Here is a 14,358-nt window from a genome sequence, read left to right on the forward strand (position 1 = left end):
GGGTGTCTTCTTTCCAAAATGGGGTCACTTGTGGGGTAGTTATACTGCCCTGGCATTCTAGGGGCCCAAATGTGTGGTAAGGAGTTTGAAATCAAATTCTGTAAAAAATGACCTGTGAAATCCGAAAGGTGCTGTTTGGAATATGGGCCCCTTTGCCCACCTAGGCTGCAAAAAAGTGTCACACATCTGGTATCTCCGTACTCAGGAGAAGGTGGGGAATGTGTTTTGGGGTGTCATTTTACATATACCCATGCTGGGTGAGAGAAATATCTTGGCAAAAGACAACTTTTCCCATTTTTTTATACAAAGTTGGCATTTGACCAAGATATTTATCTCACCTAGCATGGGTATATGTAAAAAGACACCCCAAAACACATTCCCCAACTTCTACTGAATACGGAGATACCAGATGTGTGACACTTTTTTGCAGCCTAGGTGGGCAAAGGGGCCCACATTCCAAAGAGCACCTTTCGGATTTCACTCGTCATTTTTTACAGAATTTGATTTCAAACTCCTTACCACACATTTGGGCCCCTAGAATGCCAGGGCAGTATAACTACCCCACAAGTGACCCCATTTTGGAAAGAAGAGACCCCAAGGTATTCGCTGATGGGCATAGTGAGTTCATGGAAGTTTTTATTTTTTGTCACAAGTTAGTGGAATATGAGACTTTGTGTGAAAAAAAAAAAAAAAAAAAAAAATCATCATTTTCCACTAACTTGTGACAAAAAATAAAAAATTCTAGGAACTCGCCATGCCCCTCACGGAATACCTTGGGGTGTCTTCTTTCCAAAATGGGGTCACTTGTGGGGTAGTTATACTGCCCTGGCATTTTCCAGGGGCCCTAATGTGTGGTAAGTAGGTAAGTGTCTAGTGAAATCCGAAAGGTGCTCTTTGGAATGTGGGCCCCTTTGCCCACCTAGGCTGCAAAAAAGTGTCACACATCTGGTATCGCCGTATTCAGGAGACGTTGGGGAATGTGTTTTGGGGTGTCTTTTTACATATACCCATGCTGGGTGAGAGAAATATCTTGGCAAAAGACAACTTTTTCCATTTTTTTATACAAAGTTGGCATTTGACCAAGATATTTATCTCACCCAGCATGGGTATATGTAAAATGACACCCCAAAACACATTGCCCAACTTCTCCTGAGTACGGCGATACCAGATGTGTGACACTTTTTTGCAGCCTAGATGCGCAAAGGGGCCCAAATTCCTTTTAGGAGGGCATTTTTAGACATTTGGATACCAGACTTCTTCTCACGCTTTGGGGCCCCTAGAATGCCAGGGCAGTATAAATACCCCACATGTGACCCCATTTTGGAAAGAAGACACCCCAAGGTATTCAATGAGGGGCATGGCGAGTTCATAGAAATTTTTTTTTTTTTGGCACAAGTTAGCGGAAATTGATATTTTTTATTTTTTTCTCACAAAGTCTCCCGTTCCGCTAACTTGGGACAAAAATTTCAATCTATCATGGACTCAATATGCTCCTCACGGAATACCTGGGGGTGTCTTCTTTCCGAAATGGGGTCACATGTGGGGTATTTATACTGCCCTGGCATTCTAGGGGCCCTAAAGCGTGAGAAGAAGTCTGGAATATAAATGTCTAAAAAATTTTACGCATTTGGATTCCGTGAGGGGTATGGTGAGTTCATGTGAGATTTAATTTTTTGCCACAAGTTAGTGGAATATGTGACTTTGTAAGAAAAAAAAAAAAATTCCGCTAACTTGGGCCAAAAAAATGACTGAATGCAGCCTTACAGGGGGGGGGGGGATCAATGACAGGGGGGTGATCAATGACAGGGGGGTGATCAGGGAGTCTATATGGGGTGATCACCCAACTGTCATTGATCACCCCCCTGTAAGGCTGCATTCAGACGTCCGTATGATTTTTACGGATCCGATCAGTCTATCAGTGGATCCGTAAAAATCATGCGGACATCTGAATGGAGCTTTACAGGGGGGTGATCAATGACAGGGGGGTGATCAGGGAGTCTATATGGGGTGATCACCACAGTCATTGATCACTCCCCTGTAAGGCTGCATTCAGACGTCCGTATGATTTTTACGGATCCGATCAGTCTATCAGTGGATCCGTAAAAATCATGCGGACATCTGAATGGAGCTTTACAGGGGGGTGATCAATGACAGGGGGGTGATCAGGGAGTCTATATGGGGTGATCACCACAGTCATTGATCACTCCCCTGTAAGGCTGCATTCAGACGTCCGTATGATTTTTACGGATCCGATCAGTCTATCAGTGGATCCGTAAAAATCATGCGGACATCTGAATGGAGCTTTACAGGGGGGTGATCAATGACAGAGGGGTAATCAATGACAGGGGGGTGATCAGGGAGTCTATATGGGGTGATCACCTCCGTCATTGATCACTCCCCTGTAAGGCTGCATTCAGACGTCCGTATGATTTTTACGGATCCGATCAGTCTATCAGTGGATCCGTAAAAATCATGCGGACATCTGAATGGAGCTTTACAGGGGGGTGATCAATGACAGGGGGGTGATCAGGGAGTCTATATGGGGTGATCACCACAGTCATTGATCACTCCCCTGTAAGGCTGCATTCAGACGTCCGTATGATTTTTACGAATCCGATCAGTCTATCAGTGGATCCGTAAAAATCATGCGGACATCTGAATGGAGCTTTACAGGGGGGTGATCAATGACAGGGGGGTGATCAGGGAGTCTATATGGGGTGATCACCACAGTCATTGATCACGCCCCTGTAAGGCTGCATTCAGACGTCCGTATGATTTTTACGGATCCGATCAGTCTATCAGTGGATCCGTAAAAATCATGCGGACATCTGAATGGAGCTTTACAGGGGGGTGATCAATGACAGGGGGGTAATCAATGACAGGGGGGTGATCAGGGAGTCTATATGGGGTGATCACCACAGTCATTGATCACTCCCCTGTAAGGCTCCATTCAGACGTCCGTATGATTTTTACGGATCCGATCAGTCTATCAGTGGATCCGTAAAAATCATGCGGACATCTGAATGGAGCTTTACAGGGGGGTGATCAATGACAGAGGGGTAATCAATGACAGGGGGGTGATCAGGGAGTCTATATGGGGTGATCACCACAGTCATTGATCACTCCCCTGTAAGGCTGCATTCAGACGTCCGTATGATTTTTACGGATCCGATCAGTCTATCAGTGGATCCGTAAAAATTATGCGGACATCTGAATGGAGCTTTACAGGGGGGTGATCAATGACAGGGGGGTGATCAGGGAGTCTATATGGGGTGATCACCTCCGTCATTGATCACTTCCCTGTAAGGCTGCATTCAGACGTCCGTATGATTTTTACGGATCCGATCAGTCTATCAGTGGATCCGTAAAAATCATGCAGACATCTGAATGGAGCTTTACAGGGGGGTGATCAATGACAGGGGGGTGATCAGGGAGTCTATATGGGGTGATCACCACAGTCATTGATCACTCCCCTGTAAGGCTGCATTCAGACGTCCGTATGATTTTTACGGATCCGATCAGTCTATCAGTGGATCCGTAAAAATCATGCGGACATCTGAATGGAGCTTTACAGGGGGGTGATCAATGACAGGGGGGTAATCAATGACAGGGGGGTGATCAGGGAGTCTATATGGGGTGATCAGGGGTGATCAAGGGTGAATAAGGGGTTAATAAGTGACAGGGGGTGGTGTAGTGTAGTGGTGCTTGGTGCAACATATTACTGAGCTGCCTGTGTCCTCTGGTGGTCGATCCAAACAAAGGGGACCACCAGAGGACCAGGTAGCAGGTATATTAGACGCTGTTATCAAAACAGCGTCTAATATACCTGTTAGGGGTTAAAAAAATCACATCTCCAGCCTGCCAGCGAACGATCGCCGCTGGCAGGCTGGAGATCCACTCGCTTACCTTCCGATCCTGTGAACGCGCGCGCCTGTGTGCGCGCGTTCACAGGAAATCTCGCGTCTCGCGAGAGGACGCACCGGCGCGTCCACCCAGAACAACAGGACCGCCGCAAAGACGCAATCCTGCGTACGGCGGTCCTGAGGAGGTTAAAGAGGACCTTTCACTAGAATAAAAAATGTAAACTAAGTATACAGACATGGAGAGCGGCGCCCAGGGATCTCCCTGCACTTACTATTATCCCTGGGCGCCGCTCCGTTCTCCCTGTATAGGCTCAGGTAGCTTCATATGTTCGGCTCAACTAGGTGGAGCCTGCCCGCGTCTCCTTCTCCCAGGCTGTAGCGCTGGCCAATCGCAGCGCTCAGCACATAGCCTGAGAGGTTTTTTTCTCTCTCAGGCTATGAGCTGAGCGCTGTGATTGGCCAGCGCTACAGCCTGACAGCCTGGGAGAAGGAGACGCCGGCAGGCTCCACCCAGTTGAGCCGAACATATGAAGCTACCGGAGCCATGTCTGTATGCCGGAGCCGCTCTCCATGTCTGTATGCTTAGTTTACATTTTTTATTCTAGTGAAAGGTCCTCTTTCAACCACCTTTCCTACCTGACAACTTTAGTGAGACTTTTGGCAATCTTTGTTTTTCATAATGTGTTTCAAATCTGGCTTGTATTCAGTCGTTGCTACTCGAGGCAATTATTTAAGGGTACTTTCACACTAGCGTTAAACTTTTTCGGTACCGAGTTCCGTCACAGGGGCTCAATACCGGGAAAAAAAACGCTTCAGTTTTGTCCCTATTCATTGTCAATAGGGACAAAACTGAACAGAACGGAATGCTCCAAAATGCATTCCGTTCCATTTGGTTGCGTTCCCATACCGGAGAGCAAACCGCAGTATGCTGCGGTTTTCCTTCCGTCCTGGGATGCGGAGCAAGACGGATCCGTCATGACCCCCAATGCAAGTCAAGGGGGATGTTTTCTCTGGCACAATCTGCCACAACGCTAGTGTGAAAGTATCCTAACATGTGTGTCAGTAAGAATCATCTCAATTTGAGTTGTTGCTTTATTTGTCACCAGCGGGGGTTTCAAACTAATTATGTGAGATTGTAAACTACTTTGGGGGTCACTTACTATTAATGTGAGGCACATGGGGTCCAGTCCAAAAGCATGTGCCCAGCCTGACATTAAAAATAAATGACCCCCATCATGTTTAAAACATGGCAGTGGCAAGATTGGGGTTAATGAGTCACATTAACCCCAATCTTACTGGCTGCCTGATAGATATTTTGAGGCAGGCTACTCTTGCACTGTGTGGGGGTGGGGTACCTGCTATGCTGGCTGCTCAGTGCACTAATGCACACTGACTCCGGGGCTGAGGACAGGACACGCTGTTCGCCGAGCTCACTAGCTCAGACGGCGCAGCAGTTTATTCCCTCCCCTGTTCCTCCTCCTGCTTTAATTAGCTGCCCATTCATTGATTGCAGTGGTGCGGGCAGCTTCAGAGCCCGCTCTCTTCATTGTGCTCAGCGGCGGCCGTGTCATAGGAGGGAGGGACTCCCTCCCTCTCCACTGTCTGGCCGGAGAGAACATAGCGCGCGCCGAGTGCAGCACACGCCATGTTCTCTTATAAGAGGAGATACTAGGCTAGATAGTAAGAGCTGGCCGGACCGCTCCCCTGCGAGCTGCAAATGAAGGAGCAAGGGTTGGCCACCCCTGACCTAGAGCCTTAACCCATGTGTGTTTGACTTGCACTGTATAAACAAGCACAAACCCATAGCTAATGTAAAAGCCGTATTATACAGCATCATGTCTGGCCAATTATCGGGAATACAATTGTCCTGTATAATCGAGTAGCCATTGAACAAGCTTGTTTATCGGCTGATTGGCATCTTTCATCAGGATGAAAGATGCCCAATTATCAGCAGCACATCTCTGTGTAATCCGAATAGAACAGAATGAGGGCAGAATAACTGTGGTAGCAATCGTTCCAGCCACATGCAGTATCCTTCAGCCGCTCACACTACTGGAAGATTGGGAAATGGAATAGCACCCTAATGCGGTCATTTATCAAACTGGTGTAAAGTAGAGCTGGCTTAGTTGCCCATAGCAACCAATCAGATTCCACCTTTCATTTTGGACAGCTCCTTTGGAAAATGAAAGGTGGAATCTGATTGGTTGCTATGGGCAACTAAGCCAGTTCTACTTTACACCAGTTTGACAAATAATGCCAGTTCAACTCACAGGCAGTGTCTGCCCCATTCAAGTCTTTGCAATTTTGATGTTCGGTGCATTTGATGTTTTGGCGTTTGGCTCTTTAAAAAGTGGCCACATTTTAAATAAAACAAATATACTGAAAGCTAAATATTAACAAAAAGCACAGTGCTAAAAGTTCATTCTCACCGACTGCAAATAGTCACTTGGGTCTATAGTAAAGGATTCATTCTGCAGGGTATTTTGCTGGGTAACAGTCTCTTCTTTCTTCCTTTCTTTCTGTCCAGATTCTTCATCGTCTTCATCTTCAGGACTCTGCACAAATGAAACAAATGAATGAATCGGTCTATCCCATGTGATTCTGTGACATATACTAGTGGAATGATTAACACAACATGTTGAATCCACAGACAAACGTTCTTACAGGATTTCTGAAGTATCAATAGTATATACTGTATAGCGAAAATCTTTAGAGGAGTCTCTGAAGACATATACATGACACAAATGAGAGCTTCCCTCTGCTGATAAACTACAATTCATCCTTCAGCAGGACCCAAAGCCAAGGGGCTGAAGAGTATAAGGGTCAGCAAACGTCCTACCCTCAATGGATGTGAGATTCTGCGTACAATGGCCATAAGTACCATCCAACAAGCCTGAGCAGAGGACGGCATGTGCCTGGAGGAGTGGGCCAAAATGATTTGGATATGAAATCCTAGTTTATTGCCTCGGCACCCACATAACACAAAGGGGGTATAATGTGCGCAGTGGAACGGAAGAGAATAATTAGACATTAAACCGTGAGCTGGTGTCTCCTGACGGGCTACGCGGGCAGCAGTTGCTCCGTAAACATGTACTGACACATTGCTGTTTCTCAAGTCACTGACACGAGAGGTCACTTGGGTTACAAGCTTTCTACTGAGAGTCTAACAAAAAGCTCAAGAATCTCTTCATTTTGCCAAAGCAAACAGGGCGCAGATCTTCTTTCCCTCACACTAAATAACATTAAAATATCTAATTAAAACATTTAAAATGAATAACTCAAACTGAGGTGCAGCATATGTATCATTCATGATATTGTCATCTGTACAGGACCAGGGTGGTGAACCTCTTTGTCAAAGTTTCCTTGACAATCAATAGGCTGGGAACTACACAGTGACAGTAAGGCTATTTTCACACTAGCGGCAGGACGGATCCGACAGGCTGTTCACCCTGTCGGATCTGTCCTGCAGCTATTTCGCCGTGCCGCCGCTCCATCCCCATTGATTATAATGTGGACGGGGGCGGAGCTCCAGCGCAACACGGCAGTGCACGGCAAAAGGCTGCTGGACTAGAAGTACTACATGTCAGACTTTTTAGTCCGGCAGCCTCACACCGCGAACTGCCGTGCTGCGCCGGAGCTCCGCCCCCGTCCCCATTATAGTCAATGGGGACGGAGCGGCGGTCCGGCAGCACGTCGAAATAGTGGCAGTGAAGGTAAAGTGCTGTAAACTGTTAAATGAAAAAAAATAATAATAATACATTTTGATCAATTATATCAGAATTTCCCAGTCTTTTCTGTCCTCCATATATACTCATCCGAAATTGACACATGCTAGTGGCAAATCTGCATTGTTTTGCAGTACCAGCAAAGGGGGTATGGAGCGAAATTTTTTGAAAGCTCCTCCTCACAATGTGCAAAGAAAAAAAATCCACAGTGTAAAGAGACCTGTAGAAATTCTAGCCCCATATGGCTGTACCCTAAATAGGTACAGAAGATGATAAACAATGACAGCAATAGGGGGTCCTCAATAGCTGCTCCAGGCAGATGGTGGTGCCACTCAGGATGTCTCTACCTCCCCTTCTCTTACCATCCTCTTGAAGACCCAGCCACTCAAAGATACGGGTCATGGCAGAGCTATTCTAATGTGTACAATGGGTTTGCCACCCGTGGTGCAGTTTGACCAGTAATCTTGGCACTGTGACTCACATGCAGCCCATACAAAGTGTGTGTGCAGCACATTACACTTCTGACATTTTCCGGAGATGCATGGACCTGATGTCATTACAAATGGGCCACCCAGCCACTGCAGATGCATAACACGGAAGGAAACATGCTGCATGTGAGACACTTACACCCATTGCTTCCATACGTTTGTCACCCGTTTGTGCAACTGAAAATATGGTTAAACATCTCTTAGACATCTCTCCTGACCCGGTCAATCTGGTTGCGAGGAGCAGCGCAAGCACAGAGGATCTGCTGCTACTACTGGAGCAGCACAAGTGCCGACTGTGCTTGCGTGCTACACTTGCATGTACCCGACAGACATCAAATTTTTGGTGGAGACTTCTGCCTTCTAGACTGCTAAACACTAGAGTGAAAGGAAAAGGAGGCTATGTTCACATCACATCAGAGTACTACAACTGCCGTATTCTTAGTATTGAAAAGCAAGAGAGTGCTGCATCTTATCTCTTAGGCCCCTTGCAGACGAGCGTGTCCGGATTAGGTCCGGATGCGTCCCGGTGCATTGCGGCAAACCCGTTTTGACTGCGATTGCGTTCCAATGTTCAGTTTTTATCGCGCGGGTGCAATGTGTTTTGCACGTGCGTGATAAAAAACAGACTGTGGTACCCAGACCTGAACTTCTTCACAGAAGTTCAGGTTTGGGTTAGTTGTAGTGTAGATTGTATTATTTCCCCTTATAACATGGTTATAAGGGAAAATAATAGCATTTTGAATACAGAATGCATAGTAAAATAGGGCTGGAGGGGTTAAAAAAAAAATTATTTTTATTTTTTTAACTCACCTTAATCCACTTGTTCGCGCAGCCGGCATCTCTTCTGTCTTCATCTGTGAGCAATAGGACCTTTGATGATGTCACTGCGTTCATCACATGGTCCATCACATGCTCCATCACCATGGTGATGGATAATGTGATGAGCGTAGTGACGTCATCAAAGGTCCTATTGCTCACAGATGAAGACAGAGATGCCGGCTGCGCGAACAAGTGGATTAAAGGTGAGTTAAATAATTTTTTTTTTTTTTTTAACCCCTCCAGCCCTATTGTACTATGCATTCTGTATTCAGAATGCTATTATTTTCCCTTATAACCATGTTATAAGGGGAAACAATAATGATCGGGTCCCCATCCAGATCGTCACCTAGCAACCGTGCGTGAAAATCGCACCGCATCCACACTTGCTTGCGGATGCTTGCGATTTTCATGCAACCCCATTCATTTCTATGGGGCCTGCGTTACGTGAAAAACGCACAAAGAGGAGCATGCTGCGATTTTCACGCAACGCCTTATGCCCCTTTCACACGGGCGAGTATTCTGTGCGGGTGCAATGCGTGAGTTGAACGCATTGCACCCGCACTGAATCCGGACCCATTCATTTCTATGGGGCTGTGCACACCAGCGGTGATTTTCACGCATCACTTGTGCGTTGCGTGAAAATCACAGCATGCTCTATATTCTGCGTTTTTCACGCAACGCAGACCCCTTAGAAGTGAATGGGGCCGCGTGAAAATCGCAAGCAAGTGCGGATGCGGTGCGATTTTCACGCATGGTTGCTAAGTGACGATCGGGCTGGGGACCCGATCTGTATTATTTTACCTTATAAAATGGTTATAAGGGAAAATAATAGCATTCTGAATACAGAATGCAAAGTAAAAAAGTGATGGAGGGGTTAAAAAAATATATATATTAACTCACCGAGTCCATTTGATCGCGTAGTTGCGGATCTCTATCTTGTTCTGTAATGTTGAGCTGCCGGCTAAGGACCTGTGGTGACGTCACATCACATGATCCAATCACATGGTCCCTCACCATGGTGATGAACCATGTGATTGGACCATGTGATGAGCACAGTGACGTCATCAAAGGTCCTATTCCTGTGCAAAGGATCAAGTGGATTAAGGGGAGTTAAATTATTTTTTATTTTTTTTAACCCCTCCAGCCTTATTGTACTATGCATTCTGTATTCAGAATGTTATTATTTTCCCTTATAACCATGTTATAAGGGGAAATAGTACAATCTACACTACAACTAACCCAAACCTGAACTTCTGTGAAGAAGTTCGGGTCTGGGTAACACAGTCGGTTTTTTATCACGCGCGCGCAAAACACATTGCACCCGCGCGATAAAAACTGAACATAGGAACACAATCGCAGTCAAAACTGACTGCAATTGCGGGTTTGCCGCAATGCAGCGGGACGCATCCGGACCTAATCCGGACACGCTCGTCTGCAAGGGGCCTTAAAGTGCCCATACACTTTCAGTAGCCGTTGGCTGAGAGAGGAGAAAACCGCTGCCAGAGGTGGCGACAGCTTATCTTCTGAGAAAACAAAAGGACTGGGCACTGAAAACCAACATGCCCAATCCTTTTATGCCCCAACATCATCTGTCGGGGAAGAGTCAGTGAATTCAGCCAACAATAGTTTAATGGGTATAGGGGCCTTTAGGTTCACAAAAAATGAAATGACGTTAAAGATTAAAGGGGTTCTTTACCTCTTTCTTACTGATGATCTATCCTTTAAATAGGTCAACAGCATGTAAGAGGTGGGGCCTGACACCCAGGACCGCAGCCAATGAGCTGCCTAGCACAGCGGCCTTCTCACTGTTTCGCGCAGGCCAGTGACGTCACAACTACCATACTAGCCTGGGCGCAGCCCAGCCCCATTCTATCAATCAAATATAAAGGTGTTCTGCCAACATTGTGAACCCAAAAATCGTGCCCAAAAAAGGTATAACCCATCCTGCCACAAACCCTAATAAGGCTATCTTGACAAAACAATAAAAAGTTGTTGCACTTGGAATGTGTTGCTTTAAAAAGGACCCAAAAAAAGGCCTGTCCTTAAATGGGTAACAAAAAAGACGTTTAGTATTAATTTGGTTAAGTGACAGAGACGTCACAGAAGAATGAGACATCATAGACAGCAGTCTGCTACTGGAGCAAGGCAGGAGGAATATGGAATATATTGCTGAACTTTTCAGCCCCCTAGAGACACATGGAGTTAATTGTGTTACAGCAGCAGTACAATGAATGTACAAGATAAGAAACGGAGCACAATGTGTATGCTGCATGATGAAATGCAAAGCATGTGCTTGTATTATACAGCAGATTTTGGGAAGTGAAAAAAAAAACATTCCTTGAATATCTATTGGAGGAATGTTCTTCAGGTCTGGTGGTGAAGCAGTTTCCTTATAAGGCTAAAGCTTTGTACTCTTAGCTCACAATATCCTTCTTATCTAGGTCCAGAGGAGGAGATTTTATACTAGTAAACCTATAGTAAAAGGCTAAAAAACGAAATGTACAGTGCAAACATAACCTGGAGTTCACATAGTAGGACTTGAGGTATTGTCACACCAGTCACTCCGTTCACCTACAGTATAGCCTTCACAACCAGGTCACATTATTATGACCACCAGCTAATATCCAGAGTAACCGCCATGTGCAGCATGGACAGCAGCTAGAGGTCCTGCTAAGTGGTCATAGGTATCTGGAGCCATGCTGACTACAGTGCATCCCACAGCTGCTGGAGGGTGGCATAGGGAGGATCCATAGAGATGGTTCCACAAATGCTCAATTGGATTCAAGTCTGGGGAATAAGGGGGGCCAGGGTAGTACTTGTAAGTCTTGGTCATGCTCTTCCAACCAATGTGGGACATGTCTAGAAGTGTGACATGTCGCATTGTCTTGCTGTAAGATCCCATCCACCTCAGGAAATAACACACCAACATGTATGGGTGTATGTGGTCTGCAAGGACGGATTTATACCCAAATCCATTGAGAGTGCCTTCCACATGGATGAGTGGGCCCATAGAATATCACAAAAGCATTCCCCAGACCTTAAAGATGCCACCAGCAGCTTGTGTTCTTCCAGCAATGGTTGCAGGTATGGATTAGCGATTCGCATAAAACTTCGTTTGAATACTGTACTGAACGAGCGTTCGGGTTCAGTTCCAAGTGGAAATTAATTTTTTAAGTTATTACCCGAAGTCTCGCGAGACTTCGCCAAGTAATAAGTTTGGCTCATTGGAGCCAATACATTCTAATACTGTACAGAGCGCTCGCTCCATACAGTATTCAAATGAAGTTTTATGGAAATCGACTTTGGATGTTTCATCCGAAGTCGATTCGCTCATCCCTAGTTGCAGGGTATTTGTCCTCTGATGTTTCTCATCTGACACGCCAACATCCATCTGTTCAATGAAGCAGAAAACGTGACTCGTCAGAGAAGACAATTCAAATGATGTCAAAATTGAAGCTTTTTCTGCTGATGCAACTTTGTTAGCAGAGACAAAGTCACTATCCATCTACTTCGGAGCCCCATAAGTAGTAGGGTTCGCTGAACTTTCATAGCCTCCTGGTTCATTTAGTGGTGAGAAGCTCCACTGTAGAGTGTTGATTTGCCTTCAAGCACCTTCATAGCCAAAGTTTACTGCTCACATCAATGGCTTGTAATACTCTGCAGTTTCCACGTTGCTTATTCACAATGGTGCCATTTTTCCATTCACGGTACACTTTCACCAGAGCAGCATGTGAACAGTTTCAGAAATAGCGCCACCCTTGTCCCAAAACCCCAAATTCATCTCTTTTTGCAACTCTGAGAAATCTCCCTTTTACTTATGACAGCATGAAGTATATGTGTGCAAACAGCGTATCACACGCCTTTATATCCACCAAACCAGCTTAGGACTTCCTTCATGAGCTATACATTGTTGATGTCGAAAGTAGGAAGTGGCCATGATAACTGGGTATAATATAGGCTATTTTCACATCTACGTTTTCCTTTCTGCTATTGAAATCCATCATAGGATCTCAATACCGGATGAAAACGCTTCAGTTTTGTCCCTATTCATTGTCAATAGGGACAAAACTGAACGGAATGCACCAGAATGCATTCCATTAGTTTTTTTTATTGCGTTCCCATGCAAGAAGCATTTTTCTGTCCGACATGGGATGCGGAGCAACACCGATTCAGCATGAAACACAATTTAAGTCAATGTTGCCGGATCTGTTTTCTCGGACATAAAAGAAAATGGATCCGGCGCCCATTAACTTACAATGGTTTTAGTGCCGGGTCCGTCTTGGCTATTTCAAAGATAATACAACCAGATCTGTTCAGAACGGATCCATGACGGATCCAGCAAAAACACAGATGTGAAAGCAGCCTTAGGGTGGGTTCACATCTGTGTTCTGGATTCCATTATGGCTTTCCGTTATAAAATGGTTATAACGGAAAATAATGGAATCCATAAGACGAAAGGACGGATCCGTTATGCTGCACATAGACTTGTATTATGACGGAATGCAAAACGGAAGCCTTTAAAAGGCATTCCGTTTTGATCTGTCTTAAAGGGAACCTGTCACCTATATTTTGGGTATAGAGCTGAGGACATGGGTTGCAAGATGGCCACTAGCACATCCGCAAAACCCAGTCCCCATAGCTCGGTGTGCTTTTATTGTGTAAAAAAAAACGATTTAATACATATGCAAATTAACATAAAAGAGTCATATCTTACTTGTGTGACCAGAGAAGAGTCATATTTTCAAGCTCTTACTCATCTCAGGTTAATTTGCATATGTATCAAATAAAAAAAATTTACACAATAAACGCACATTGGATATTGTGGATGTGCTAGTGGTCATCTTGCAACCCATGTCCTCAGCTCTATACACAAAATCCCAGTGACAGGTTCCCTTTAATAGAAGTCTATGGGGAATCATAACGGATCCGTCTGATTTCTGTTATGCAAGACGGAAAACAAAGTCCTGTCGACAGGACTTTTTTCTCTGTTCTGCATAACAGAAATCAGATGGATCCGTTATGCTTCTCCATAGACTTCTATTAAGACGGAAAGCAAAACTGAATGCCTTTTAAAGGCTTCCGTTTTGCATTCAGTCATAATACAAGTCTATGGGCAGCATAACTGATCTGTCCTTCCGTCTTATGGATTCCGTTATTTTCCGTTATAACCATTTTATGACGGAAGACCATAACGGAATCCAGAAAGCAGATGTGAACCCACTTTTAGGCTCCATTCACACGTCCGCAATTGCGGACCCATTCATTTCTATGGGGCCACACTATGTGCTGTCCGACTGCGGAAATGCGGATCCGCACTTCCGGGTCCGCAATTCCGTTCCTGAAAAAAATAGAACATGTCCTATTCTTGTCCGCAATTGCGGACAAGATTAGGCATTTTCTATTACAATGCCGGCGATGTGCGGTCCGCAAAATGCATACGGATGTGTGAATGGACCCTTATTC

The 14,358-nt window shown here is 45.2% G+C and overlaps 1 protein-coding gene across 3 annotated transcripts in view; it reads right to left on the minus strand.

Moving 5' to 3' along the window:
• Window positions 1-14,358, minus strand: part of PAWR (pro-apoptotic WT1 regulator) — a 115,031-nt gene that overhangs the window by 45,073 nt on the left and 55,600 nt on the right. For all 3 annotated transcript variants that reach the window (XM_040410386.1, XM_040410371.1, XM_040410381.1), the window contains exon 3: window positions 6,293-6,418. In XM_040410386.1, coding sequence (XP_040266320.1) covers window positions 6,293-6,418 — 126 coding nt within the window. The remainder of the gene's footprint in view (window positions 1-6,292; window positions 6,419-14,358) is intronic.

This window comes from Bufo bufo, chromosome 1 (genome assembly GCF_905171765.1).
Source record: "Bufo bufo chromosome 1, aBufBuf1.1, whole genome shotgun sequence".
NCBI classification, from domain to species: Eukaryota; Metazoa; Chordata; class Amphibia; order Anura; family Bufonidae; genus Bufo; species Bufo bufo.